This window comes from Buteo buteo, chromosome 2 (assembly GCF_964188355.1).
Source record: "Buteo buteo chromosome 2, bButBut1.hap1.1, whole genome shotgun sequence".
Classification (NCBI taxonomy): Eukaryota; Metazoa; Chordata; class Aves; order Accipitriformes; family Accipitridae; genus Buteo; species Buteo buteo.
In genome coordinates, this window is record NC_134172.1 from 59,746,181 (window position 1) to 59,774,110 (window position 27,930).

The window sequence follows — 27,930 nt, forward strand, 5'->3', positions numbered from 1 at the left end:
CCTAAAAATGGGCTGATGGGGATTGGGGGGTAAGCAAAGTAGGAAGTCACAAGTACCTTCTGTGCCATGACGTTTTGGGGAGACTGGTCCTAGTTTCTTCTCTACCCATTGGAATTTAGATAAATCATTGATAGTATATTCAAAGGCTGATATTTAAGTCATGTCATCTGAAAACTGTGTTGTAACTTTCATGTTACTGAGAACTTGTGGAGCAAAACCCAGTGCTTACTTTATTTCCATTTTTATTGTTTTAATTCTGGCTGAGGTTTTTCAAATGGCAATGGCTTTTAGACACAAAATTGAAATCTGACTGCTGAAAATACATTTATTCATTACCAGAACATTTTACCAATTTTCACCATTGGTAAAATTCAGGACTGTAGTCCTGAGTAAGTGTCTATTGGCTTAATGTGGAGGGTACTACAGAAAAGTATCAACTGGATAGTTGTACTATTAGATTATGTTCTAACAGTTACTATTTCAAGTAGGCTTTTGCTCAAGTAAGATTTTTAGTGTTTGTAGTCAGTGTCAACCTCTACTACACGTAAACAAATCAACAATATCCGCACCCTTTCCTGAGAGAAGGAAAATGCTTTGAAAGTAGCTTTCGTATTTGTTGGGGGTGTTCCGTCTTGTGGACCAGACTTCAGAAGTCAATTGCTGAATCAGTCCAAATCCCCTCACAAATCAGCTCATGTTCCCTTATATGGTTTAGGGGGTAAAGCAAAAGTAGTAAGTGGACTTTGAAATGGAACACAAATTGTCTTTGATGATGCCACACAAGATATAATGGAATTTTCCACAGAAAGAATAAGTACTTTTTAGAATTTAGTAGTCCTTAGATTGGAAAATGTAAAAGCACGCTGCCACTGATCCCTGCCTGTTATTGTGGTCAATGGTTTATTGGACTTTGAATCCCTCTTGCCTAACTTCAGCTACATACTGGATTTCCAATAGCTCATGGTTTCATCTTAAGTGTTTTGGGGTTATGGTCTTTATTTTTTGCAGTGATGTGGTCTGTGGCACATATTATGCCACTTAACTAGAAGCGGGTTTTTTATAATTTTTTTTTATCAAATTTGTCAATTAGTCTGATATTCATATAATATTTGTTGTTTAGGGATCAAATTAAATTTAAAACCAAAGACAGGTTTAAGTTGATGTAAACAAATGCACACCCAGTTACTGTACTAATTAAAAAATATACTGAATGGGCAGGCTCACATGTGCCTATGAAGATCAGAAACATAAGCAAATTACAAGTCACTGCCTCTGTACTTAATTTTGTCATGGATTTATTTAAGTTGTTTAACTTAGCTGCAGAAGGTATTTAAAATAAAGCACTTTATTTGCTATTGAAACAGACAGGGAACATTCCCATTTTTTACAAGCATTTCTTTTAGCTGTATCAAGGCTAAAGCAAGTGCCCTCCTCATGCTTCGGATGTGTTTGTACTACTGTTTTGCAGCTGTGGGATGGGCCAAGCTGTAGGAGACTGGTCTGGATTAAAAATAACTATTTGGGAGGGAAACTACTTAAGCCAGCACCACTATTGAAAGAACTGCTCAGCAAATTACACCCTAGTAGTAATTCCTGGCTGAGGGTATAAGTTTTCAAACCACACAGCAGGCTTGTAAACTGGACATAGGAGCAAAGTCTATTGCGCCTTTTTTTTTTTTGATGGCTTGCATTTAGAGGGATTTCAGATTTTGCTTTTTAGCTGGTGTAATGTATCACCAAAGATGCACTGATCAGTCTACCTGTCTAATCTATTTATCAGTGTTTCTGCCTGTGGGGAGAAATGCTATCTAGTTTGGGCATTGAACAAAGACTTAGACTGTGAGAGTTTCCAGCAGCTTCATGTGTTGATAAACTCTCAGTAGTCACTGCAGTCTTTTCTGTGTTCAGCAGCCTAGACGTTCTGCAGCTTCTGAGGGGGTCTGGAGGTCGGGTTTTTCCAAGTCTGGTTTTATGAAGGGAGTTGTAAAGCAAGGACATCTGTGCTATGCTGTACATTCCCTTCTGCTTTTATACTGTGCATTACTGGCTGATAAATACATATTTAATAGAACTTGAGATTTAATGAAAGGAGCAAACCCTAATATACACAGACTTGGCAGCCTAAGCCTGCTGTGGTGCTGCTGCTTTACTTTGTTGTCTGACTTCAAGCTATTGATCCTGTCCTCCCACTTCAGGGTCTGTAACTCTTTGCTATTTCAGCACGCTAAGCCAACAGACAAATGACTTCCTCAGAAGATGATTTTTGTTTCGGTTTGTTTTTTTACTTCATTATCACAACAAAACAGTTTCCTAAAATGGCCTGTGGGTGAACAAGGTGTGTGTGGGAGGTGAAGAAGGGTAATATATGGAGGAGAGAGTGGGACAAGGACAGCCAGCCATTCGAGCACCCTAGGCTGTCAAGGAAAAGCAACTGGAGTCAGTCAATTGTCCTCCTATGTTTTCTATTCCTGTTTTTGCTTGGACCCTCTGCAATACCATTAATAAGAGGTCCCGCAAGATGCTTGCTGCACAGGCAAAGCAAGCTGAAGGCCTCCTTGCCATTAGCTCCCACCCTGGGCTGTGCACCCTCAGCAGGGTGGCTTTGTAGGCTCTGCTGCTGACCAGGTCACCAAAAATGCTTCAAACCAGAAAGCTCTTTTTCATCCTTTTCCCTGCCCCAGTACCTGCCACTTTCTTTTCCCTGATGGTATTTTTAGCTCTGATCATTTTGGTGTCCATAGGTGGACCTATCCAAATAATTATATTAGCATTACAAAGTGGGGACAGTATTGGAGGAGGATTGAGCAGCCAGAAATTTCAGGGAAGGGCAGAAACTTCTTTGATGGCCCAGTTTTAGAACAGAAAACATTTTGTAAAGATACATTTAAGATATATCTTCACTGTGGAGTTATTTTACCCACCTTTGAGCTACTGTTGTTGAGCCAGCCTTGCTTGAGTGAGGCTATGACGCAACCATACAGGTGAGAGAACCCTAATGGTTTGGTGCTGCTAAGAGAAGATCCAGCTCCCACCCTCTTCTCCCATTCCTTGTGAGTTAATCCCCTCTCTCCAGCCCAGTCCTGCTTCCTTCCGGAGCCTGGTTCTGGTGTCCAGATGCTTCATAAAGCCAATCCAGCTTGTTAACTTGGTTGCAAAGTTTTGCAGTTAGTTTTCTGCTTGGTTTGGGACTTGAAGAAGCAAGAGAGGAAGCGGGCATGAGTGGATGCAGAAAAGACCCTTTTTTGTGGCTACAAACCATTACATTGGCCTAGGTGCATCATTGAGCCACAACCTGAGAGCAGTCATGTTGTGAAATAGCGTGAGAGTGCCTGTTTCTGCTCTGGTATTGCAACCTGGAGACTTGGCACGAAGGCTCTGTGGGGGTCAGAGGGAATGGGACATCCCCTGTGGGGTGGCTGCTGCTGTGCTGCAAGGAGCCCCTCTGTGTGCTTTCCCAGCTGCCTGTGGGTTAACGCAGCTGAGGACAGCCCTGCATCAGTAAGCCCAGGCTGAGTGGTGCCTCTGTTCACGGTGTGGTGCAGCTGTGCTAGAAATCGATGAATTTTGTTAATTCAAGCTTTATTCTCTATTTTCCCCAAAGGGGCAGGCAGTGCTCATTAAAAGTAGCATCATGCTCCGTGTAAGGTTGCTCTGAGGTTTTCTTTGCACGTGGGACTCATGTTCGGGGCAGATCTTAAGTTATAATTTGAGCGTGTAAATAAGTTTTAGTGGGCAGCCTCTGGAAAGTGAGACTCCAGCTTTTTATATAACTTTCACCGAGGAAGAGACCTATGCTTTATTTATAGTTGGCTTTATTTATTGTGCTACTTATTATTTCAGTGAAGCTGATAACTATAAAAGTACAGTGACCAAAGTAAGAGAATGTAAATCCCTGGGTTTTTAGTTACCTCTGCTTCATTTTGCTGGTGATGAAAAGAAGTAGTAATATAAGAAGTTGACAAGAACTAACAGTGTTTCCTAGTTAATTTTCCGTATGTTGTATTCCTGAATATTGAAGAAAATTAGAATGCATTAGAGAATAGCCTTTCCACTTCTTACTGTTAATATAGCTTGAAAAATAACAAATTGAGAGAGGTTTTTTTTTTAATTTTGCATATGTTTTCAAAAGTGGTTTCAATACTATGTGTAGGTACCATAGTTTGGGCCAGATCTCCTTGAGTGCCTGCTGCTTAGAGCAAAGGAACTGTAGATGTGTTGTGTACTGGGACAAAACTATAGGGGCTGGTGGTAAGCAGATTGTAGGTTGCATGGGGCCCTGGTGAAATGGAGAGTGCATCTTGTCTATATGAATATATTTACATTGGCAGAGATGCAACATGTCTTAGAAACTGTCCACATGTATCTCAATCCTGTTGATTGAGATGGCTCATCTTTGTTTTTCCTTCAGGCTCATTCTTGCTTCCAGAGCATGCTATGAGTCTCTTATTAACTAAAGGAAAAAAAAAAAGAGGACACCCCCCCCCCCCCCCCATTTTTATGTTTATTTTTAAGGTTCGGGTGACCTATATATTATAGCAGAGACTGTAAGACGGGTAAAGTCATGAAGAACCACTAAATGCTTATTCCATTTTATAATTATCCATGATGTCCAATCATTTCTCAGACTCTGCATCTGTATCACCAGAGGGGTGTGGGTGTGCACACACACACAGTTATTTACCTTTTAAGAGACTTTTCAGAAAGAGATTTCCATAGAGCTTCTAATGCTAGTTTTTCGTCTGAAGCCCAGTTTGTGCCTAATTAAGGGGAGTTCAATATGCAGTCCATCTGGTTGGATGTACAGACAACGTAAAAGTGAAATGTAAGGGTGTGCTCCTGCTGCTCCCTGCCTAGAGTGCAATGCCTTAAAATGAGGCAGAAGGAGAGCAGTGCTAGAGGTCCTAGTTACCATAATGACTGAAGAGAAATGTCTTTAGGTACCAAACTGGAAGAAACGATCATGTTTCCATCTGAGATAATGTAGTTTGCTCGTTCAGAGCTGTATTCCAGAGTCTAGCCCAGAATTAATATTTCAGAAAATCATGGCTGTATAGATAGTTTTACTGATGTAGAAGGCGACTGGTAAAGATATGGTGGGTTTTTTTCTTGATGTATCAGAAGAGTCGTGTGACTGGGACAGACTCTCAGCCTTCCTTAAAAGGAAAAAAACCCCTCATAGTCCCTTATAAAGTAAGAAAAGGAGAATTTCAGTCACAAACCATAAATACTGAAAGACCAAAGAGTTAATAAAAGGAATTTAAATTTATTTTTGTCATTGCCAGTAATAATAGTAATCTCATGACTGGGAGGAAAAGGTCTATGCAGAATTTTCAGTATTTCTTTTTTTTATTGGTGTTATCACGGTCTCTGTCACTTGTCATTTGGCTGAAATAACATGCAGTTTTTGCAAAAAAACTGAGACTATGCTAATCCTAGCTGTCTTGTCAGTAACCAGAATTGTTTCTGCTGCTGTTGAGAAGGTTGTTCTTCAGAGGTCTGCTTCATCAATATGGCTGTGCTGAGCAGCTTTACTGTAGTACAGCCGTGGCACAGGAGCATGCTAGTCAATGCTGCTCGGACGTGGTTGCAGATAGCCTGCTTTTTATTTTAAGGGACTTGTAATTGCTTAGTGCACTGACAGGAGAGAAAAACTTGTTTTAAATTGGGATGGTTGTTAAATTCTGTCATCTTTGTATTGGAAATAATAAATGCAACTAGATCAGGTTCACATAAGCTTCTAGATAAAAGTGTATTTGCATGCTTTTTGACTGTAGACTAAGAGGAGTCTTCTATTGAACACATGCAGTTCCAGATTTGGCTGCTGTACAGCTGGAAGTCTCTGAGGCGGCAATTGTGCATGCTTTAAGGACAAATTGTATTCTTCAGTGAAATTCTAGCTCTTGGCTTGTCTTAGAGAGATAATACTGTATACCAGTCCAGTGGAAAATGAAGACAGATTGGTTTGGAGTTTTTCCGACTTTAACATGCTTTTTGGGACAGTTGCTCACATACCTGCTAATGGTTTTTTCCATCCCAGTCTGATGAGTATTTCAGTAGTGCTGTCAAAACACTTAAACAGCCCTTGCTCACAGCCACTTGTTCCTGTCCTGCTTCATCTGAAGGGTTATGCCAGTACTGTTTGTAGCAAGCTGGACTGGAAAACTGATGTAGACTATTAAAGGTGACAGTAAAGGCTACTTTTAATACAATATTTCTTAACCCAGTTCAGTTCCCTGACTGAGCTCACAGTGCTGCCCCAGAAAACAGTTGTGCAAGCACAACTCGCTGGGTAAATGGAAAATGAATTTTCAGAAGATATGAACAATGCTAAGCTAGTAGGTCTTTGCCACTAAATAAAGTAGTCCTTTTCCACCCTTCCTGGCTACTGGCTGTGTAGTACCTGCTCCCTGTCTTGGTCACCTCCAGTGCTTGTCTGACTCCTCAGTGATCCAATTCAGTTTGCTAATCTGTCAGAAAATAAGCTAGCCTATGGAGGGAAGAAAATAATTTGTATTTTTGACAGCACTGGGCTATTAGACAGGCTCAGCCATTCCTGTGAAGCTTCACCTGAAAGCATAGATTACTTAATTTGACATTGCTGCCAAAATCAATTCTTGTCCAATGGGCGTTTTACGCAGTCTTCATTTCTTAGTGCTTCTGTAATGTCGGGAGAGGGTGACTATTGTCTATGAGGCAAAAATCCAAAAGAGTATATAAAAACAGGTAATCCTGTTAGACCACTGTGGAGATGGTAAAGACAGGAGAATGAGAAAGGGCTGCAGCCCCCTCTTTCAGTGCAGTTCCCATACAGGAAGGAAGTGGAGTAGGTTTTCTTTGTGGGGTGGCTTTGTTTGTTGGTTTATTTTTCTCCTGCTTGCTCTATTTTGGGTTTGTTTTCCCATCAAGTCTTCAGGCTTGCATTCTACCCTCCCTCTCAGCACACATAAGTACAATTTCTTGTATATCCTTTACGTATGTGTAGCACACACTGTATGTTTTACATAAAAGCCTAATTGTGCAAGATTGAACCATCAAAAATCACATCTTTGGAGGGAAGAGAGGGAGAGTTGCTGCTCCTTGCACTCCCCCCATCCTAAATGTTTTTTCTCCAGGGTTGTTTTTCTTACTTTGCTTGTGTTTAAGAATATTAGCATTTAAATGACCCCTGCTAAGTGGTGATATCAACACCTTGTTGACAGGAACAGGGAAGAGGAGAGGACACAGTATTACTGGGTTTTGTTTGGCAACCACTCTTGTAAAATGTGATAAAAAGTAATTCCAGCAGTGGACTTATATTTCCAAATGTTCTTCAGAGTATCAAGCTGAGCAAAACTAATTTTTTTTGTTTTGTTTTTAACTCCAGACAAAAGTGTAGTATTTGAGGAACCAGCAGAAATAAAGAGAAGAGCTTAGAATCTCCACTTCTGCGACTTTCCAGGATGTTTTCATCTCTTGCACTGTGGTGGCTGTGGGATGTTGTGGTGGCTGTGAGGAGTGGGAGTGCTGCCGCATAGCTTAGTAGTAATTTTTCAGATTTCATCCAAATAATTTATTTATTCAACCTCCTGGCCAGAGTTTCCCAGAATTCATTTGTATGTGATAGCCACACCTGATACAGACAGAAGCCAGAAATATGTACTCCTGTGTATTTGTCTTGTCATATTTCTAAACACTGCCTGTTATCCAGAATGTGGGCTATTCTTGTGTTTGCCTGAAAAGTAGTAGCCAAATACCCGTTTAATGTGGTTAGCAGGTCCTTCATCCACCATCCCATCAGTTTTTCTGTAGAGGAGGAAGTTCTTGTGAACATCTTCCACCTTTGCTAATAATGGCCCTCACCGGGGCCATGCTGCATGAAAAGCTTTTGTCCTCAGTGGTATTTTTATCCTACTCTGCATGTGCTTAAATAGTGCGGGCTTAGAAAAGTTGGTTGCAGTGAAGTGGTGTGACTGCTTTAGCTCTCGGCTTGGTTAACTCTGGTGGGTCCATGCTGGCTTCCACACTGGGACGACATTTTAGTTGTTCTCCCCAGTGCAGACAACACTGGGTGTTAGCCCAGCTGGGGTTTAGATTTGGGGTATCTTTGGTCCTTGTATAGCAATTTTTGACATGAACAGATAGGAGTTGAGCTGGTCGGGTCCTTGCTAAGCTGGTGTCCGCTGGAAGCTGCTCGTGACATAACCTGCAGTATTTGAGTAAGTATTAAGTCTGTGTGGTTTGGGGAAGTCCAAAGGGAACTGCTGCTCCTTGGGATTCAGCTGGAAATGTATCACAAAGTTCCTTTGAGGCCAAACAGGGAATGTGTTATGATAGCAAAATGTCTAAACCAACTGGTAACTTGTTGTTATTGTTTATTTTGCATTATGTTGGCATTTGTTTTGAGATTTCTCCCTGTATAAAAGATGCTGTCTGTTTTTGTCATTCACCACTCTAGTATCTGAACCTTTCACAAACACTATTTAATTTACCCTCAGAACGATTGTGTTTTGGCCATGATTTTGTTCCCATCTGTGCAACTGCAATTGAGGGATGGTTTCTTAAAAAAAATAAAATTAAAAAAAATGTATTGATCTAATTAGTGTCTAGATCAGTAAGGCTTTCAGCATTTTTGACCATACCTGTGGTAATTCACCCAGGAAGCATTTTACAGAACTGTCTGGTTGCTACCACATAGTCAGCGCTCTAAAAGAAACAGCAGTTTTTTATATATATATACATATATAAAGAGGAAAGCTGGTGAAGGTGGCAGACGATACTTGTTCCTTTCCAGGCTGACTTGCTGGAAGAGTTAGCTTGGCTACTTCTTCAGTGGTAACTTTAGCGTGGTCTGTGGGTGAATATGAGAGGAACTCCTGCTCATGCCTTGTCCTTCTGTATTAGGTTTTTGGTTTGATGATGGGGTGAAAATAGCACTTCACACCTTTAGATAACAGCTCCAGCTGTTCAGTTGTAAAAGTCTTATCTATAATCATCCTGGACCATGTTGCTGCAACATTGTATGTCCTAGATTGGTTGCTGCTCTTATCACACTTCCCAAAACAACAGAGATTAGTAGAAATTATTCAGTCTAACACAGTGGTTATCTTTCCTCTCAAGTCATAATGTGTTGTCTTTGTATTGCTTCACCAGAAAATTCCTTTATGATTCAATTATTTCTCCATATTATTCTAAATTTATATTTTCTTGTACATTGCACATCTTCTGACCTCAAGTTAACTGATTGCCAGTTAACTCAAGATAGATAAGAGTTCTGTAAAAGCTAAGAGTCTCGCTGTCTAAATGTTTTGTTCTAGGACTCAGATGTTTGTTCTTTAATCCCTGGGCTCAGTCATGGAGAAAATGCATCTGATTATAGCCTGTTGTGAAAAATCTGACAAAACTCAGTTTGCCCTTTGAAGTGCTACCAGTTTGCAAACACCACGCTTGTTTCTTTTTGATGGCAGACAGGCACAGCACCAATTTCAAGTTTACTTGTTGCTTAGCCAAAGCCAGCACCTGGATGAAAAGCAGCTGTTTTAAAATATGGGCTCAGAAGGATGCTATGAAGTTTTGCTGGCAAGTGCTGCATAAGGTTGCTTGGATCCATGCACATTTGGGAGATGACAAAACCCATTTGTGGTGGTGGTTGTTCTTGTTAGGGTTTAGCAGAGTCTGCTGCAGCAAGGAAGCGCTCTGTTTGCAGCTCAGGAATGACATTCTGCTGAAGTTGGGATCTCCTACTGTGGGAAATGCTTTGAAGTTTTCTGCCCCTAAAAGCATGTTGAGGGTAATTTTCTCCCCTTTTCAAGGTGCTCCGATCATCAGGGTGCTTTTTGTTTACTCATTGTTACTGGCTACACAGATAGCTGTTGTAGCATAAAAGAATCGAAGCCGTGATATCCCAAGAACAAAATCTTGTCACTTTTCTCATTTGAACTAGGCTGTAGCCCAATCTGTGCTTGGATACATGGTAAACTGTGCCATCATTACCTTCAGGCATGAGTATTGCAGCTCACAGCTAGCAATGAAGGATTTCAAACCACTGTTCCTGTGATGTACTCTCTGTGTTTTCTCCCCTGATGGTTACACAAGCCAGCCCAAAAGCTGCCCTCCCTGAGACTGGTCCTTCTTGAAAAGATTCTGTACATAGACTCACGTGGTCTCTGTAGAAAGTGCAACATTACTTATGCATAAACAGAATGGAAAATGCAAGGTGGGAGAAGTTACTGCTATACCAAAAGGAAAAAAAATAAATAAAATCTAGCCAGGTTCTGGGAGAGAGTTGAATCAGCGGTTGGAGAGCTTGGAGTGCTAGAGCTGTTGTGGGCTGAACGACATGGCAACAAGTGCAGAGGGGGAAGACCTGGGGAGGAGGGGACAGGGAGGAAGGAGGGACCTCTTTGTTCTCCTTTTAGACAGGAGTCTGCCCGATGTGGAGCAGCAGCCAACCCTCTGAAATAAAACTGTGAAATATATTTAGGAGACACAAGAAGGAGTTAAGTAGAAGATGAAATTTTTTTGTTTGTTTGTTTAAGTGGTGTTTTAAAAAGAATTATTTATCTTGGATACCATTTTTACCATTGATAGTCTCTTTCTTCAGCTTGCTTAGTAGCATAATCAGCAGTTCTGAAGCCAGTTATTAGCAGGAGGATGACTTGCAAATTGTGATTAGTGGGCTACAGCTTTCAAATGCACTTATTATTTGTCCCCCCTGCTCCCCCTCCCCCTGCTCCCCTCCCCCCAATATTTGGCTTCCAGTTTTCTGAATATAGTAATATGATGCCATAGCTTCTAGTTTACCAATGAGACACAACAGTGTATATCTTGGGGGTAAAAATAGGAAATGCCTAAAATAAAAAAAACCTCGTGGGGTACGTGAGACCTCTTGCTGCAACTAGGAGCCAAGTGTTTTGAAAGCTACTAGGAAAGCAAGAGAATCACACTGAAGTTTGGGTGTGTAGATTGGCCTCTTAGAATCCGAATCAGTAAGTGACATTCTTCTGCAGGTCATTGTCTTTCTCAAGTGGGTTGATTCAACACCTTGGGTCTAGGCATGCCCATCAGTGTGTGAATTTAAAGGGCAAAAGAGCTACGAGTGAGCCTGCACGTTCTGTTGGAATAAGACTGCTGCGCTGTATTTATGTGTCACAGAGCTGGTGCAAGATAGTTTTGAGTTGTTGAGTAAATGTGACCCTGTGGTTAAAAACCCAGGGTAAATTTTTTGCCTCTCTTCGAAGTCAACGGAAAACTTGTCCCTGACTTCAGAAGGTCAGGATTTTGGTCTGTGTTGGTCCTAACTGCACAACAACTTTCAACCATGCTGACAACTCTGACATCGGTATTAGTGATGGAGACTGGAAGTAAATAAAAGAGATTTTCAGGAAACGGACTACATGTCATAGCAACGAGACAGAAAATGCTTAATGTGTAAACCTTCATTGTTTTGTACCAAAGACTTCTTTTACACAAATACTTAACTAATTTAGGATGCCTAGACATGCTTTAATAGTCAAGAGAAACAGGTTTTTGAGAAATCTGATATATTTCCCCTATTAACTGTTTTTTCTCTTCTGTGTTTTTCCTAACAGAGGTTAACACAAGTATTCTGAACAAATATTTGGAATTAATTTTGAATGTTCTTTACCAGTTACTGAACTGTTTCTGTTCATAGCAAATTGTTAGTGATTTACTGCCTCTTACTGTGTGTCTGTCTTTGAATTTTATGAATCAGCATGGGTGTGTGGGGGGTGTGTGTATGTGTAGGTAGAGTACAGATGTTTTAAAGTGTGTCTCCTCACGTGCAAGTTTTAATTTTGCAGACGATATCAGAAATTGCAGAAGATAATGAAGCCCTGGTAAGAACCTGATTAGATCATCACCTTGCACACTGCCTCTTCTTTTGCATGACTGAGTTCAGGCCCTTGTGCTAATCTTTATATGTAAATACAACTGCGCATATTCATTCAGCAAGTCTTCAACCCTCTCTGTTTTCTGCTCTTTGATGCTTGTTAAAATTTTCTGATGAAGCCTTTTTTGCTTTGCTTGTGGAATGAGTGCTTCGTTTCTGTAACTTCTGTAGGGGCTTCTACTATTCCCGAAGTAAAGGCTTTTGTTTTGTTTTTTTTTAATTTAAGCAATTTCCCGCCTTCCCCAATTCCCCTCTTAAATTTGTCTGGCTTACATGGTTGGTAGTAGGCAACTTTAATTGTTGATGTTAGTGAGATGAAAGTAAGAGTCATTGTGCCAGTTTGAATTCCTATTATTTGCTGGTCCTAGGTAATGCTAATTGTTGCAGTAAGGAAAGCTGCAATGTAGTAAAGGGCCTCATATCAGAAAGTTCAGAAGCATGCTTATTTCCCTCATGATTTTGAATGGAACTCTTCTGTGTGCTTCAAGTTAAGCACAGGCTTCATAGGCTTTGATAAATTGGGACCCCAAGAGATACTCTAATATCTTGATTGGCTTGCAGATTTGGCATCTCAAGTATAACTAAAACCCAAGGAATCAAAAGAATAATTAATCAGTTAACCGTACATCTGTTACTCTGAGAACTTGATGTGGTTTATCATGCAGGAAATGCAGCTTCCCTTCTGAATCCATGATAAATCATACTTTCGCAAATCTGCTGTAAACCAAGTTCTAAAACATTCATTTTTAAATCATTGCCTAATAAATAGATTAGACAGTAAGAATAAATTTGGCAGGAAACTTAGATCCTTCCTGTACGTTTGCTTTCTCAACCTAATGCAAAATAACTTGTTTCATAATAGAAGAGTTTAGATTCTGAGGAAAATGATTAAAATGGCATGAGGCTTTCAGAATTCTTGGCAGCATCACCTCTGTCGAGACAAGGTACTGCCTGTGCATTTAGATGGTGGGTTTTTCCTCACTGCTGTGAAAATAGTTCTATGTGGAAGAATAGTTATAGTCCTTCAGCATCTCTTTACTTCTGAATTCTGTTACCCTGTAGGCTTCCCTGCATTAAATTATGTGATTGTCCTCAAGACAGTATTAAAATACTGACTTACAGGTGCATTGCACCCTGGTTTTAGAACCTGATCATACTGATCATCTGGCTTGCCTTTTTTTTTTTTTAACACAATTTAGTTTTGTTTACTCATGGGAACAAGGCACTACACATTTTAAGAGGATTCTTATTGATCAGTGCGGATATAGCATGTCAGTGGTTGCAGTAGTAAAAAAAGTGTATGTGACTAAAGTTTATTCTAACTTTGGAAGTTAAATTGTGCCAGCAGAAGCTTCAATTTACATCAGGATACACAGTTTAGTATTTTGATTTCCATCAGTAGTATGTGAAATGATACCATTAAAATAACACAGATTCTTGAGTTTGGGACTCAAGATACCAGAGCCATTGGTCAGGACGTGAAACCAATAGTTCTGGAAGCTGGCCTGTTTGTACATTTTGAAGGCGTATGCACTAGTGCTCTATGAGTGTAGTTATTGAACATCCTGACTATTTTTCACCCGTGTATTAATGGGAAGAGGTCCAATGAAACAAGAACTATACCCCCGCCCCTGAGCTTGATATAATGAGCTAAACTAAAACTTTGCAACCTCCACCTGCTATCTTCTTGACTAAAGAAAAGTAAAGAAACCAAATGCTAATTAAAAAAAAAAGTTACTTTTGATTTACAGGATGATATATTTCATAAATTGCCAGTATTTCATTTTATCTCTGGTAGCTTGCACATGCTAGCCTGGCTTAATTAAATCCTGATTTTCAGAGAAGCCTTGTTTAATAGCTTTCTCTGCTGAAGGAAGTTTTTCTTCTAAAATGTGAGTTTCTTTTTCTCTGTCTTTTCAGTTTTAGGGGTTCCCATTTTGTTATGTTGGCTAATACTTGGATTTTAAAAAAAAATATAAATAATACCCATGAAACGGCTCTATTAATTGACCTTTGCATTGCAGTACTGAATTGTAGTCAAACCACGCTGATTAGAGAGTGATGTTTTTCCTGTGTAGTTAGTTGTTCCTGGTCTGTTAAGAAAAGCTGGTCCACTTAAGGAAATTACTATGAAATGAGAAAAACTAGGAATTTAAAAGATGGCGAATAAGAGAAAAGGTAATTCTAATCACATCTGCGTGAAGAACCAGTGTGTAATAGTTCCTCTGGGCTAGTTTCCCATGCAGACAAATGCTTAATGTACCTCAAAGTGGATTTAGTCATACGCCGTAAGAAGAATATCTACACCTGGATTTATTCAAGAATAGTTACAGTTCTGTTTAAAATTCGCAGCTTGTTTTCTTTAATCAAAGTTAATTTTCAAGGTTAGAGAAGCCCTGATACCAGGGTTACAAAGCTATTTCAGATTTTTGGAATGCAAGTGGCTTAAAATCAGTAGGGCTGATCTCTTGTAATGAACGCAGTGAAACTGTACCACAAAGACACATTTCCACGGTGCTTGGCACCATGAAAAAAAATAATCTGTGTCAACTGCAGTGTAGCAGTTAAGTGCATTTTCTGTAATCATCTAGAAAAATAAGGGCAGGTGCCCCGCATATTGTTCAGTCATTTTCAGCTGTACTGAGTAAGTACCAAGTAGGTGTGAATTACTCTTAGTTTGATTTGATGGTGGCTTAGCTTCACCCTTGGAAAGGTTACTTGAAGAAACAAGGTGGTGTAGAAGCAATGAAGAGGAGCCATAGCAATAAAAAAGGTACTTGTTCATACTGTGCTTGCAAAGCATCCTGCTGCATCATCAGTTTTAGACTTACTTAGGTTCTTGCCCCCACGGCTTTTCCAGAGCTCTTGTCCTCTGATGATTAGATATATTCTGCTCCCCTGTTTAAATTTATTCATGGCCTTTTATCCTTGACAACTCTAACTTAAAAAGCTGTTCTTACTCTTTGATGTTGACCTCAATAATGTCAGGCCTTTCAGCTGCCCAGTATTAGTCTGTGAGCACAGTTGCTGAATGATAAGGGACTTAAAGTTAACCGCTTCCTCAACTCCTGCATTTGGTAGTAGGCTGCTACTCTCTTGTTGCCTCTTGCCCAGTTAAAGTTGTTTCTTTGCTGTCTTCCCTCTGCACAATTAGAGATCAGCTTTGCTTCTGTTTTGCCCATGAAAAAAATGCTTTGTGTAAAGAAGTACTGTCTTTGGCTTCTAGTCCTAATGGGCTGTTGGCTGTATCCTGGTTGTGACAGACAAGCAACAGTTAATTTCCAGGTTCTGCTATGCAACTTTTACCATATAAAACATGAAACAGTCCACTTAGCTTTATAAAAGCTTATATTGCTTTTTTTTGTGTTAGCTGATGACAGCTGAGCCTGACTAATTATCTCAATTTAAAGAATCATTTAAACAGCTGAACATTTTTCTGTCCTCAGTAACAATAAAATGTTCTTTTTGGTATGTGTGTTAAACATGGATTGAGATTTTTTTTTTCCCCTCCCCCAAAAACCATCTAGGGGATTTGGGTGCTCAAGTCCCATTAATTTATTTCAATAAGAGATCCAAATTGCTTTAGGCATCTTTCAAAATATCAGCCATAGTTCTATATATACATCTGAGGATTACTTAGCACACATGATAAAAAGATGGTTTAGCATGTAGAAATGATACTAGGAAGGAAGGTGAGAGACAGGTGTGGTGGTCAGGGTCACACATGCATTCCTGTCATTTTTATTTTTAGGAAAGAAAAGCTAATATCAAAACGTGGAGTATTTTTTCTTCATAGTTTCTAAAGGTAAGAATGCAGAAGATTCTTAGGAATGTAAATTAACAGGCTTTGACCTGGTATTTCTCTAAAACCTAGAGATGTGAAATGCAACTGTTGACTTACTCTTCAGCCAGGTGTGTCAGAGGGGTTGAGGTTTACAGACTGTGGATCAGACCATGGTTGTCCATCCATACTGCAACAGCTCACGCTGGGACGGCTGATGGCCTTGCAGACCACAGCTTTCCGCTGCTTAAGAGGCTTTTGCTGAGAGCTGCTGTGGGTGAGGAAGTGCTTCATGACCAGTTCACCCATACTCACCACAGTACTTGGAAGAGAGGAGTCAGGCGCCAGAGAATGGGGGAAACTTCACCAGCTGTCCCAGTGTAAGGTGTCCCCACCTAAGAGCCAGAGACCTGAACAACATTCCAGAGGGATTGTACAAGTAGCTTGTCTGAGAGCATAGATCATTAAAATGTTAGTGTTAGTAAGATACGAAACTGCAGTTACACAGTGCACCTTTCTGATCGTTTTTCCACTCTTGCTGTGATGACACACGTTAAAAAGCACCTTCGTAAGGAATTACCTTCAAACTATGAAGTCGTTTTGGCAGAGCAGCAAGGGTTTGATATTTACAGAACTGTTGTGCCTTGTGCTGTGGATTAGTCTAAAAAAGATTTTTATAAAGAAAGAGGCCCCATTATTTTTCAGACTTTTTCTATGACTAAAACAGTTACTGAGATTTTGAATTAAACAGCTCCTACCATGTATTTTCTAAGATTACTATTTTTATGAACAAGCTTCAATTCCCTTGAAATTTCTAGCATCTATTCTGTCTGCCACTCTTACTAGTATAAGTGCATCTGTGCATGTGTATCTTGAAGTGTATTGCTTGGAAGTCTATTTCTACCTATCTGCTTGTGTTTAAACACATAACAATGAATCAACACCACTCCCTTCCCCCTCCAGATACTTTAAGCCTTATCTTGCTCTAGTTACTCTGGAGATTGCTTTCATCTCTAGCTGTGCTGTTCCTAATGCTTATCCTTTAAGTCTGGCTTTTGACTTTTGCAGTGCCACTTAGTGTATACGTGTGTGCGCAGGTGCATATGCATAGCTGTATATTTAAAAAATACAAACTATGTATGTGTGATGCTGCATAATATAGAAAGTTGGGAGTATTTCTTGCTGCTTGATTAGTCCCAGTGTTGCACCTCTTCCATTAATTATTTGAAGCATTGTCACTGGAGTGAAACCTGGTGGGGTGTCTGATCATTTTAAGTTGAAAAGTACTTTCACCTTCTGGATCCCAAAGGTTGTATCATTGTCTCATCTACTAACCCCAGGCTTATACATTAATACCAGTATTTTCAGCTCTGTTAACCCGGTTTCCCCTCCAAAGCGGTGGAGGAGACTGCATTAATTGGCAGGATTAATTAGTAGTTTTGTTGAGAAGAATAAATGAGACTGGTGAATTCAGGTTGGTTTAATTCCTTTACAGTCCAGCCACTGCTGTTCTGAAGGTGAATATCCATATGCAGGTTTAATACAATTTAAGTAATCCCTCTAAACTATACCCATTGTTAATGGGGATTAGCTTTCATGTACAGTTAGTTTCTAGAAAAGTATTTATGTACTAAATACAGGTTAATTGACTAAATTTTTAAACAATATATGAGGCACTCTAGGGGAGATAATCTATCTGCTTAGTTTAATGCTGGGAGAGATATTTTTATCTACGTTTCAACCTATATGGCCTACCTTTTTGTAATTTTTTTCTTTCATTTGGATCTAATTTAGTCTAGCTTCTTAAAATACCAGAATTCCATGTGTTTGTGGAAGTATTCTGTCATGAAGATGCATGAGAATTTGGTACAAGTTTTTAGAAGGAAGCCTTTCCTAGGGATGCTGTCTTTTATTTGTGGGTTGATAAATAACCATTTTATGCAAAAGGAATGGATTGGGGAAAATGACAGGACCAAAGCTGATTAAATTTCCTGCAGAGTCTTATTGTCACCTTGTTATGAAATCCTTGATTATTTGGAATGCTAATGATGATATTTTAAATCTAATTTAATTGTTAAAAGATTTGCAATATTAAAAAAGAAGCAAACAAAACTGATCCCCTATCCCCCCCCCCCCCCCCCCAAACAAAGCCAAAAACTTCCAGATCATGTATTTGCTGAACAAAATACTCTTTGCAGAATTACAGTGGATTTTTTTAAAGGCACTGTATTTTTCTTGTTTGATCTTTGGTGTAGTTTTTTTTCATCTTGTCCTAAATAATCAAAGGGTATCAATGGATACCCTTATCTACTGTGGAAGAGAAAGGTGTGGGGTTTGTTTTGTTTTGTTTTGTTTTTTACTCACAAAATGTCAAGAATGGCAAATTTATTTTTAGTAGAGGGCATCTGTGGAGTTTTGATGAACAAGAGCTCCTTTCTTAAATGAAGAGGCCGCTAAAGGCTGCATCTCACCGTCAGAAATCCCTAAATGGCAGATTATATCAAATCCAGTAAACTGGCTATTGGAGTTGCTACATGAAACTGATTTTCTGCCTTATTCTGTCTTCCATCTGAGAGGAAGTGGATAAGTTCACTTATTTGTGGTGGATTGGTGCAGGACAGTAGGAGAGCAAATCACAGAATAAGGATTACCAATTACATTGCTTAACTATGGCTATAGTGTTAGACTCAGGTTTTCAACATACTGAGCATTGCAGTTCCAATCTGACAGGTTTTTTTCATTTTATCTTTTTATTAGGTAAGCTGTTGCATTAAAATCACTGGGACTATTCATGCTGTTTAGATTGATTGTATGCTTATGCTTGTTAATGGCTTCATGGCAGAGTACCTTGCAGGCGGTTTAGCATGCCCTTAAAGGTAATACAGTGCTTCATTTTGGGCTCTGTGCACTGCTGCTTGTATTGAGTAGTGACCTCATTGAATGGCTTCATTGAAATCATGATGGCTGCTGACTGTTTGGTGCCCTGACTATACATGGAAATGAAGCTAATCTTTAAAAACTGGTTTTTAACATGGAAAATTCCTGTGCAGCTAGTCAGGTTAGAGCATATTGTTTATGTTGAGATTAAACCCATTTTGAATTTAGTTGACTTCATACAAAGATGCATTGAATCTCAGATTTACTGGAGTAAATTTACAGGTGTAAAATGCAGTGTAGTGGCCTGCAAACCCTAAACTATTTGAGCTGCATGCTTGGATGAACTATGGGAACTTTGCAATTCCCTTGACACATTTGCCCATAGATAAACAAAAGGAGATGTATCTTCAGGTTCAAAGAAAGATATTGAAGCATTAATATTGGAAAATGGCTGCTCAATAGAAAATCTCTTCTGGTGCATTTTTTAAATATTTTTGCTTCCTTGTAAGAGAAGGAACAAACAATCCACTAACTTTCTGCCAATCTGCTTGATACAGAGGTACCAAAACGTGGCACTTCTGTATGACATTCAATTAGGAGCATTTCCGTAAGTTGCTAAGAAAAAGCTCACTTCTGTTCTTCTGTTAAATCTAAACCTCTGAATTTATAAGAGCAATTTAATTTGGATTATCTGATTTCCTTGAGCATTGCATGTAGTGTTCTCCTGGGAATTAGTTCTTCTCTTACAAAATTGCTTTCTTCCAGGTGACTGTTCTTGATGTCCATGCTGAATTGTTTTGGAGACTGTCTGTTGCACGGCCTCTCTTGCTCTTCTGCTACCTCTTAGTCCATAATTGGCTTCATTTTCCTGCCTTTCTGAAAGCTTCTTGCTGCTTTATTCCCTCGGTCACTGCCCTGCTGCATTACTGGTAAATGTTGTCATGACTCCTGTCTCTTGCAGCTTTGGAGATATGTTGTCCTTTACACTGACTGCATTTGTTGAGCTGATGGATCATGGGATTGTATCGTGGGATACATTCTCTGTGGCATTCATCAAAAAGGTAAATTTGTAATCAATGCTATCTGTTCTGTATCAGTTTAAATTTTTGAGGTGAGTCGTGGTTTGTTTGGGTTTTTCTTTTTCCCCAGGTACATTATGTAGATCATTGGTCAAAAGGTACATGAAAGTGGGATTAAAGTGCTATTTCAAAGTATGAATGTTTGCAGGATCTGGCCCAACTTCTATGGAAATCAATGGGAGTGAAATGGGATCAACACTGTATTAGGCTTATTACACAAGAAATTGCTTGCTAAATTACACAAGAAATTGCTTGCTAAATTACAGTGTGACCTCCCTGGGCAGATACCATGCAGTTAAAGCAAAAATTAATATTTTTGATTTAATGTAAATTAAAATGAGTAATACCATATTTCTTGAAACAAAAACAGCACTGAAGTGTTTCCTCTGGGGGTATGGGAGGGAGAGAAATGAGTTAGTTTACAAATTGAAATTAAGCTGATCTCTACTGAGTTTATCAAGTTGAACTCTGGCCTCCCTGCATCTTGCAGCTGAGGTCTGTGGTTTTGAAACATATCTTTCCATGATTTGTAGCATTTTTTTTTCTTTTCTTACATGTAGAAGATGCACAAAAGCAGCAGAAACACAGGAGTACTCTTTAAGAGATTTAACAGACTTCAGAAAAAAAGTTTTTGTTACTGATTTAACTCTTTTCATTTACCGTGGGGAAAAAAAACCAACACATACTTCTTTACAAAGAATTTTCAAACCAGATTGAACTCAGAACTTAAGTTAAAGTAGGTTTGTACAGGTTCAAAAGATATTAGAGTTACTTCACTAAAATGATAACAGAAGCAGTAACGGAACGAATATAACCTGAGGCAAATATATCTTCGTTTTAACAGAGTGTGTCAGAGCAGAGACTTTTAATTTAAATTTGGTTAGAAAATTGCTACCACCAAAGGAAAGTACAAATTTATTTTTGTTGCCAAAAGAGAAAGAAGAATCAATTATGAAAAGAGCATTGGATATTAAAGCTCAGTTTTGGTCATTAAAAATGATGGATGCTATTTGTAAGAAAAAAATCATATAATTGGTCTGGTTTTTGGAGTGTCTTTTTTTTGCCAATCTTGCAGTCTGGATAGATTATGGTGATGATTATTGTTATCTTTTCATAGCAAAGAAAATGGTACAACTGTTTTTTTTTTTTTAACTGACTTCATGAGTTACAAAGTCAAGCCCAGAATGCCTTATTTGCTAGGGGAGCCTACTAAGAAGTGTATGAAGAAACTTGCTAAAATGAGTTTAAATCAATCTACTTTGTTAGCGACTCAAAGTGATTGTCTTTGTCTAACCTTATCAACGTCTTTTGCCCTGTGGGTGGTATAGTGACTACAGAAGAAAGTGGTGTGTGCACCCCTGTTAATGGCTTATCTCTTCTGTCTGGCACTTCCATAGGTTTCCTTGGACAGTGACCCAATTTTAAAAACAAAACAAAAGACACAAACAAAAGCATTCTCACAAAGTACCTATGAAAACCAAAACTGGCGGTAAAAACCAAAAGTGAAACTGATGGACAAGAAAGGCACCAAGGAGAAGAATAGGACAGTTAGAAGAGAAAGAGAAGGACAAAGAATGACAGAAATAGAGCAAAGAGGCACCAGTGTGTCCTGATGTGCCATGCAGTTGGGAGCCGGAACAGCAGAGCCCTCAGTGGGACTCTGCGGGCAAGGGGCAAACCTAAAGGAGCACCTTTGGACCATGTCTCTCTGGTGGCAATCTACAGCTTTATTCTCACTTGCTTCTCTGACCTTGGCTTTTGACAGGCCACTTGAAGTTGCTGATGGGCTTGCTCAAGTGGTTGACAGGATGGGTAAGGGAGCTGATAAGTTTCTGCTAGCTGAGGGGGAACTTCGCAATTGAGTGCTGCCCTTTGAAGCTGTCTTTCATGTTAAATGGAAGCCAAACTGGAACGGGGAGGAATTAATCTGAACTTTTTTTCTTGATTAGTTTTCTAACTTAAAATGTAGAAGCTGGAGGAGACCTCAAGGGGAACCTCTAACTGCTTCTAATGACTAACTGCTTGGTGTTGGATGCAGTCTCCCTCCCATCCTTCGGGTACATAAAGACTGCTATTCCAACTGCTGCAAATAAGAATTGACACTTTCAAGGAGAGCTTTGTTCCTTATCTTAAGGGAGAATAGCATTATTTGAAAAATCTTCCTTATGATATGCAAGATTCTCTCAAGACCTTTTTCTTGCTTATGACAATGAAGTTTATTTCCAGCTTCCATAGTTGCCTAAAGGATTTGGATGCCAGGTTCTTAGAAAATGTCATGATAATTGGATATGAACATACATTATACAAATTTGGTACTCCCATTTTTAGTCCCTACAGGAGGAGAAATAAAGTTTGTAGTATTGGTTGAGATAGTTAAAAATATCTCTTAGAATTATTTATGTAAATGCTGTTTCATAACTGTGTGACGCAGAGTCTTAACTGTGATGAATTGTTTACTCTGCCTTCTAAAATGTACTGTGCAGGAAAAGGGGGTGGCAGCAGGGAAAGTATCTCTGTGTCTCACAATTGTCAGTTTGTTTTTCTGTAGTCAAGTGCAACTCTAGTTCCTTACTTGCAAACGAGATGCACACTTTAAAATTTTACTATGCATTAGGACTTATCAGAGAACAAAACTTTTGTCAGATCTTTCTGTACATTTCTGACATCAAAATGGTCCAGGCAAATAACTAATGAACATGCCACTGCTCAGGAAATCATGTTCCCTTCACTGTTCTTTCCCTGTGTGGTTTTTGTTGGTGGCACAGTTTGTTAATTTATTTTTTTATTTTATTTTATCTTTTTAATTTTTTTTTTTAACTTTTGAATTCTCTCCTGTGCTTTAAGTGATGCTGAAATGGGAAGAGAACTCAGATGATTAGTTTGCTATAGGTTTCTTATCTACCCTCACTTTACATGTTTAGCTCCTGTTTCAGCAGAGCACTGGGGCTGGACTTGTAAAGGCATTCTGATTCCTAATTTCCCTTGAAATTGATTGGAAGTTAAGCACCCAGCCAATTCTTTTGTATGTGGCAATGTATGTCCCAATAGGACTATGTAGATATTAAGGTTACAGGTATTATGCTGAACAAATAGTTTTATCCTTGATGAAACACACCCATGTGAAAGTGGTTTTCATGTGAAAGTGCAATGCAGTGAAGTTGCTTGTTTCTGGAGGAGAGGTGGTATTTCTGTGAGCTTGCATTATTTTTATCATCAGAATTTTTGATAAATGAGTGCAGGATTAGTTTTGGATGTTGAAAGCCCTCCCCGTGTGTGGTGCTCAATAAGCAGAGAACAGCAAATAACACAAACTTGAACTCCTATTGATTCTTGTCTCTTTTCAAGAAGGGTCTTTTTTCCCCCACATCTAGAACTTCAAGTATGGTGATGGAATTTCTTTTTAATCTAATTTTGCTCCCTCTGGAACTGGTATGCCTTATTTATCAGGGTAGATAAGCCTATTATTTCTGGCCAGACTTCATGCCTCAGCAAGGCGGTTATGAATATACATAGCTTGACATGCAAGTTACCTAGCAGATGCTTTGTATGTATGTTCAGTGTGATATGTCATAGCTTTTTAATCACAAACACACAAGCCAGCATCATACCTTGGGTTTGTGTTTATGATTAAAAGATGGTATGGTCCAGGATCAGAAGAATAAATATGTCTAAGGCAGCTTGTCCTAGACTGAGGTTTCAAGTTATCTATACTGTGAGATTTCTGCAGGTCCCTGATACGAATATGTCCCAGTGAAGCATTTACACTGCCACTTGAAATACCACGGGAAGGAGCTGCTGCACCAAGAATAATTCATACGTGTCAGAGCTTCTAAAGAAGATGGTGACAGTAGTCTGACAAGTTGGGACACAGTCTGGACATATTTTATTCTTGCTGCACAATTGATTCACAGATGTCTGATGACTGTGAGGCATCCAGAGCACATTTGGCTGATGGTGTGAGCAGTGCAGAGTTGCTCTGTGCGTACACTGTCCATATTGTGGGCCTTCTGGACATCTGACAGCTCTGGCTGCAGTGCATCAAAAAACAACTGGATTACCATTGAGAGGTAGGGTAGTACAGTGCTTCTGAGATACAGCTTGTTACTCTAAACAGCACAATGTGCATCATATACTAATGCAAATATTACTTGGGCTCAAGACTTGCAGGCAGCAGATTTTGGAAGTCCAGAGTAGAAAAAGGCTGAGTTGCTTCTTTCCTCCTGTTCTCTGTGCATGCATGGGTTGGGTCTTTTTTTTTTTTTTTTTTTCTGTAAAGTCAATGTGCATTTCCTGAATTGAGTTATATTCAGGATAGCATGTTCTTATTGTGGTAATGCAAACCAAGTAGCAGAGCAAACAGCAGTGCTGCAATAGGTTAGAAGAAGAAAACTCTGTCCTTCTTTCCTTGTAGTCTCCAACCAAAGTTGCAGAAAGGGTGTTTTGCTCCTTCAGTACTACTCAAGATGCCACAACTTCAAAGCAATGTCATTGTCCACATGTCAATATTTAACTGTGAATTTTACAGGCAGCTAGGCAGCTTTTCCAAGCACAGTGCATGCCTTTCTTCCTCCAAAAGGAAAACGATGCTAAGGTCTAAGTAAGCATCTAGAACCAAAAACAGTATAATCACATTAGTGGCTTGTAGCATGAGTACTGAAGAAGCACGTGGACTTGAAGTTTTCTGGAGGGAACGCATCAGACTTGAGACAGGGCCACTGTAGTGTGTTACTTGGCTGTAAAGAGCAAATAACTGTGGTCACACGACATTTCTTCTGTCTGTCTGTGCTTCCTTGGGTACCTTTCAGCTTGACTCTGCCAATATTGATGCGTTCAAGGAAAACCCAGGCAGTTCTCACTTCCTGCGTCAGCAGGAGGCAAGCTTCTTCCCAGGATAGCGGGTCTGTGGTCTGGGCATGTGGAAGAATGCACGTTGCCACATCTTACTGCACAGCTGTGTTGGCTCTGCAGATGTGAGCGTGCAGCACGTCATTGCCACACTGCAAAAAAGCAGAGGTCAGATCTGGTTTTAATTAACACGCCATTTGTTTGTGGCAGCTTGCAGTAAAAGTGAAGGTTATTGATGAATGAACACTTAGCAAGACTGGACTCTAGACAGGGTTATGGAACCAGTTGTGCTGATAAATGATCATCAATAGAAGTTTAATTTGTTACCTGGAGAGAGCTCATTGTTGTTAACAGCAAGGGCGGGGAGCGTGTTTTGCCAGGGAGCTAGATGTAAATTTCTCTTTTCAAACATTTGCCTTGAGCCTAGATACTTGTTTAGAGAAAGCTTGCTGCACAGATTTTTACCGGAGAGAATGAGAAATATTCTCCTTTCCAAAGTTTTCCTCACAAAAAATATAACTGTTCTAGTTCTCTAATGTTGATTTATGATGTTCATAATGTAATGTTGAAGCATAGGTTTTGGTGGTATGAATATTGACAGAAATGTATGGTGTTTTGTGCCAGCTGAAGAATCTGTGCCACTGTGTCCTTTAAAGGTATCGGCTGTGCCTGGTTGTTGGCTTTCAGGTATTCACTGATGTGTGGACAAGACTACTTGTATTCTGATGCCTTTCTGTGAGCCATGTCCACAGTTCTCTCTTCTTCCCTTTCCCTGTTTTCATGACAAGATGTAAATTCTCTAAATGTTTGAATTTGTAGATAGCCAGCTATGTGAACAAATTTGCCTCGGACATCTCTATCTTGCAACGGTCACTAGCAATCCTGGAATCGATGGTGCTCAATAGCCATGACCTGTACCAAAAGGTGGCACAGGAGATCACAATTGGGCAGCTAATACCACATCTGCAGGGGTGAGTGTCTTCAACTTCCACCTGATACGGTGGATTTTTTTTTCCGCCCAGATGAGCACAGCATTTGGAAAAAAGAGTGGTATAAAGACTGGCAACCTCCTGTACGATTCCTGCATCCAGTATAAGTGGCTGGGTGATTTGTAACCAGCTTTCTGGAGTTGCTTGATCATTGATTTTAATATTTTTTTTAAATTTTTTTTTTGCACTAAGCTGCCTGTGTAGTTGGAAGTGGGGAATGGAGAGAAGAGCACCCCGTAGTAATAAAATGCTTAATGCCATTAACATACAGATGGGATTGTTTTGCTTGCCAGCCTCTGGGAAGTGTGTAAGAAAAAAATTGGTCAACTTTTGCTGAAGGTTTATTTAAAAAGGGAGAGGCTTTTTCTTAAACAGTAATGTGCAGTGGTTAAATGGATGGAAACTGCCCCTTGTAGCATAGGGGTAGTGTATTGTGTATAGTTATGCTTGCCTCCCAGCTGGGACATTTTCCACTCACCTGAAAAGCTTTTGATACCAGTGGGTTCATCCCCAGAAGCCTTTAGGGAAGATTCCTCTTCCTACCTCTAGCTGTTGGGCATCTGGCAGAAGCTGATTGTCTGGGTTCCCGCTATGATCAGCGGAGGGTCAGTGGCACTTCAAGGGTGTGACTATTTCCACCTTTCTTGAATGCTGAGTCTCCCTCTGGAACATTGTGTCTCAGTAATAGAGACAACCTGGTCATGACCAACTTTGACTGGTTACCTAACTTTTACATGGTTAACATTAAGAAGTCCACTTCTGCTTGCAGTAATGCAACTGGAAGATCAGTTTCTACAGCTCATGCATATTCACGTTCTTCTCTCATGTTTATAATTTTGTTACAAACAGGACAGACCAAGAAATCCAGACATATACCATTGCAGTAATAAATGCACTTTTCCTTAAAGCACCGGATGATAAGAGGCAGGTAAGTTGTTGGGTCTTGTATATCTACACATCTGTAGGAAAAGTGTGTCATATTCATACCTGCAGCTGTCCCAGTCACCTTTTTCCTGCAGTTAATTCAAACTGAAACTTGTTCTGTTGTTTCATACTGGTATAGTATTCATTTTAATGGAGCTACCTCCATTTCGCACCAATATTAGTAGGGATTAAGCATTCTTCTGTGCTTTTGTAGTTCCCTGTAACCTCGTATGAACCATATTGACTGTGGCTGGCTCTACTGAACTCTTTGCCAGCACAGCTTGTAAAACTAGGCTATTTTTTGGTAAACTGTTCCCCCCCCCCCGCCCCGATTTTTTAATAAAAAAATGCATTCCTTTTGAAAATGGAAATGTCTTGCCATGTAAGCATTTCATTACTTTTATAGCATACTATTTTAAGTTAACTTTAGTGCCAGAGATCAGAAGTCTTAAAAGAAAGTATTTCAAGATTGCTAGTTGCTGTTAAATGAGGATAGAATGAGATGTGTTACAAAATAGAGAAGTCTTATATATGTTTATGAAGTCATTAGCCTGTGTCAAAATAGATTTAGTCATTTATTTATTTAACATTTCTGTCACCAGGAACAGTGATGATGATTCTTGTGGTGACATACTGCTAGTGTCCAGAAAAAGTTCATTGAGAGCTGCTGATCAGTTCTGACAAGGACTTCCCTTAGATATATTTACATTTTTAAATGCTGGAGATTGTTTAAACAAACATCAGAGCCCTAATGGGTAATTTTTCTTTTTTGCTTCAAAAATATTTTTAAAATTGCAAACAGGGGAAATTATAACCATGGTTTAATTTAAAAAAAGAAAAAAAAAAGCGCCTTTTTCTCCCATTCCTTTTTTCCTTCTTACTCCAATAGTCTTCAGTTATTAAGGGAAGACAGCACCTAATGAACAAAAATTGGAATAAAAACTTTATTTCAGTTTTGCCATAGATCTGTGATAGGTCCGTGTAAGAAAACCAAAGATTTTGCTTTTTACATTTGTGAATAGTTGCTACTGCTTATGTTTCTGTGAAAAGTATGCTTTAGTCATATTTGAAGCTGAGAGTGTCAGATGTCGATAAGGCTTTAATATTAATCAGCGGGCATGTGTTCCTGAAGATAACAATACCACAGGGTATTCCCAGCAAGTAAAACTGTATTTCACCAACAGTGTAACCATCTAGTGAGGCTGGCAGTAAACCATGCAGACTTTACTTCACCTGCAGTACCTGCTGCTGTGACACAAAATTGTTAGTCATGGAGTTTATGATCATCAAAATATAATGATCTGGTTTGGCTTGAAGGCTAATAGCTCTGACACTTGCAGAAAATTTCCTTCAGCCTTTAATAACCTATAATAAGTAGTCAGAATCTGTTAGGTTTCCCTTTATATCTATCTTGTGGTTAATTACTAAACCATACATTGAAGAAGGTAGGTGTCCATTAGCTTCAAGATAGGGATAGCTTCAGGAACTTTTACTGAATTCTGTCTTTCTAAGACAATGAACTGAGGTGATGGAGTCTTATGTAATTCT

At 39.4% G+C, this 27,930-nt stretch overlaps 1 protein-coding gene across 4 annotated transcripts in view; it reads left to right on the forward strand.

Moving 5' to 3' along the window:
- The window catches only part of ELMO1 (engulfment and cell motility 1), a 322,964-nt gene that overhangs the window by 88,055 nt on the left and 206,979 nt on the right, over positions 1–27,930 (forward strand). For all 4 annotated transcript variants that reach the window (XM_075056741.1, XM_075056732.1, XM_075056760.1 and 1 more), the window contains 4 exons: positions 11,799–11,834; positions 19,507–19,606; positions 25,289–25,440; positions 26,308–26,386. In XM_075056741.1, coding sequence (XP_074912842.1) covers positions 11,799–11,834; positions 19,507–19,606; positions 25,289–25,440; positions 26,308–26,386 — 367 coding nt within the window. The remainder of the gene's footprint in view (positions 1–11,798; positions 11,835–19,506; positions 19,607–25,288; positions 25,441–26,307; positions 26,387–27,930) is intronic.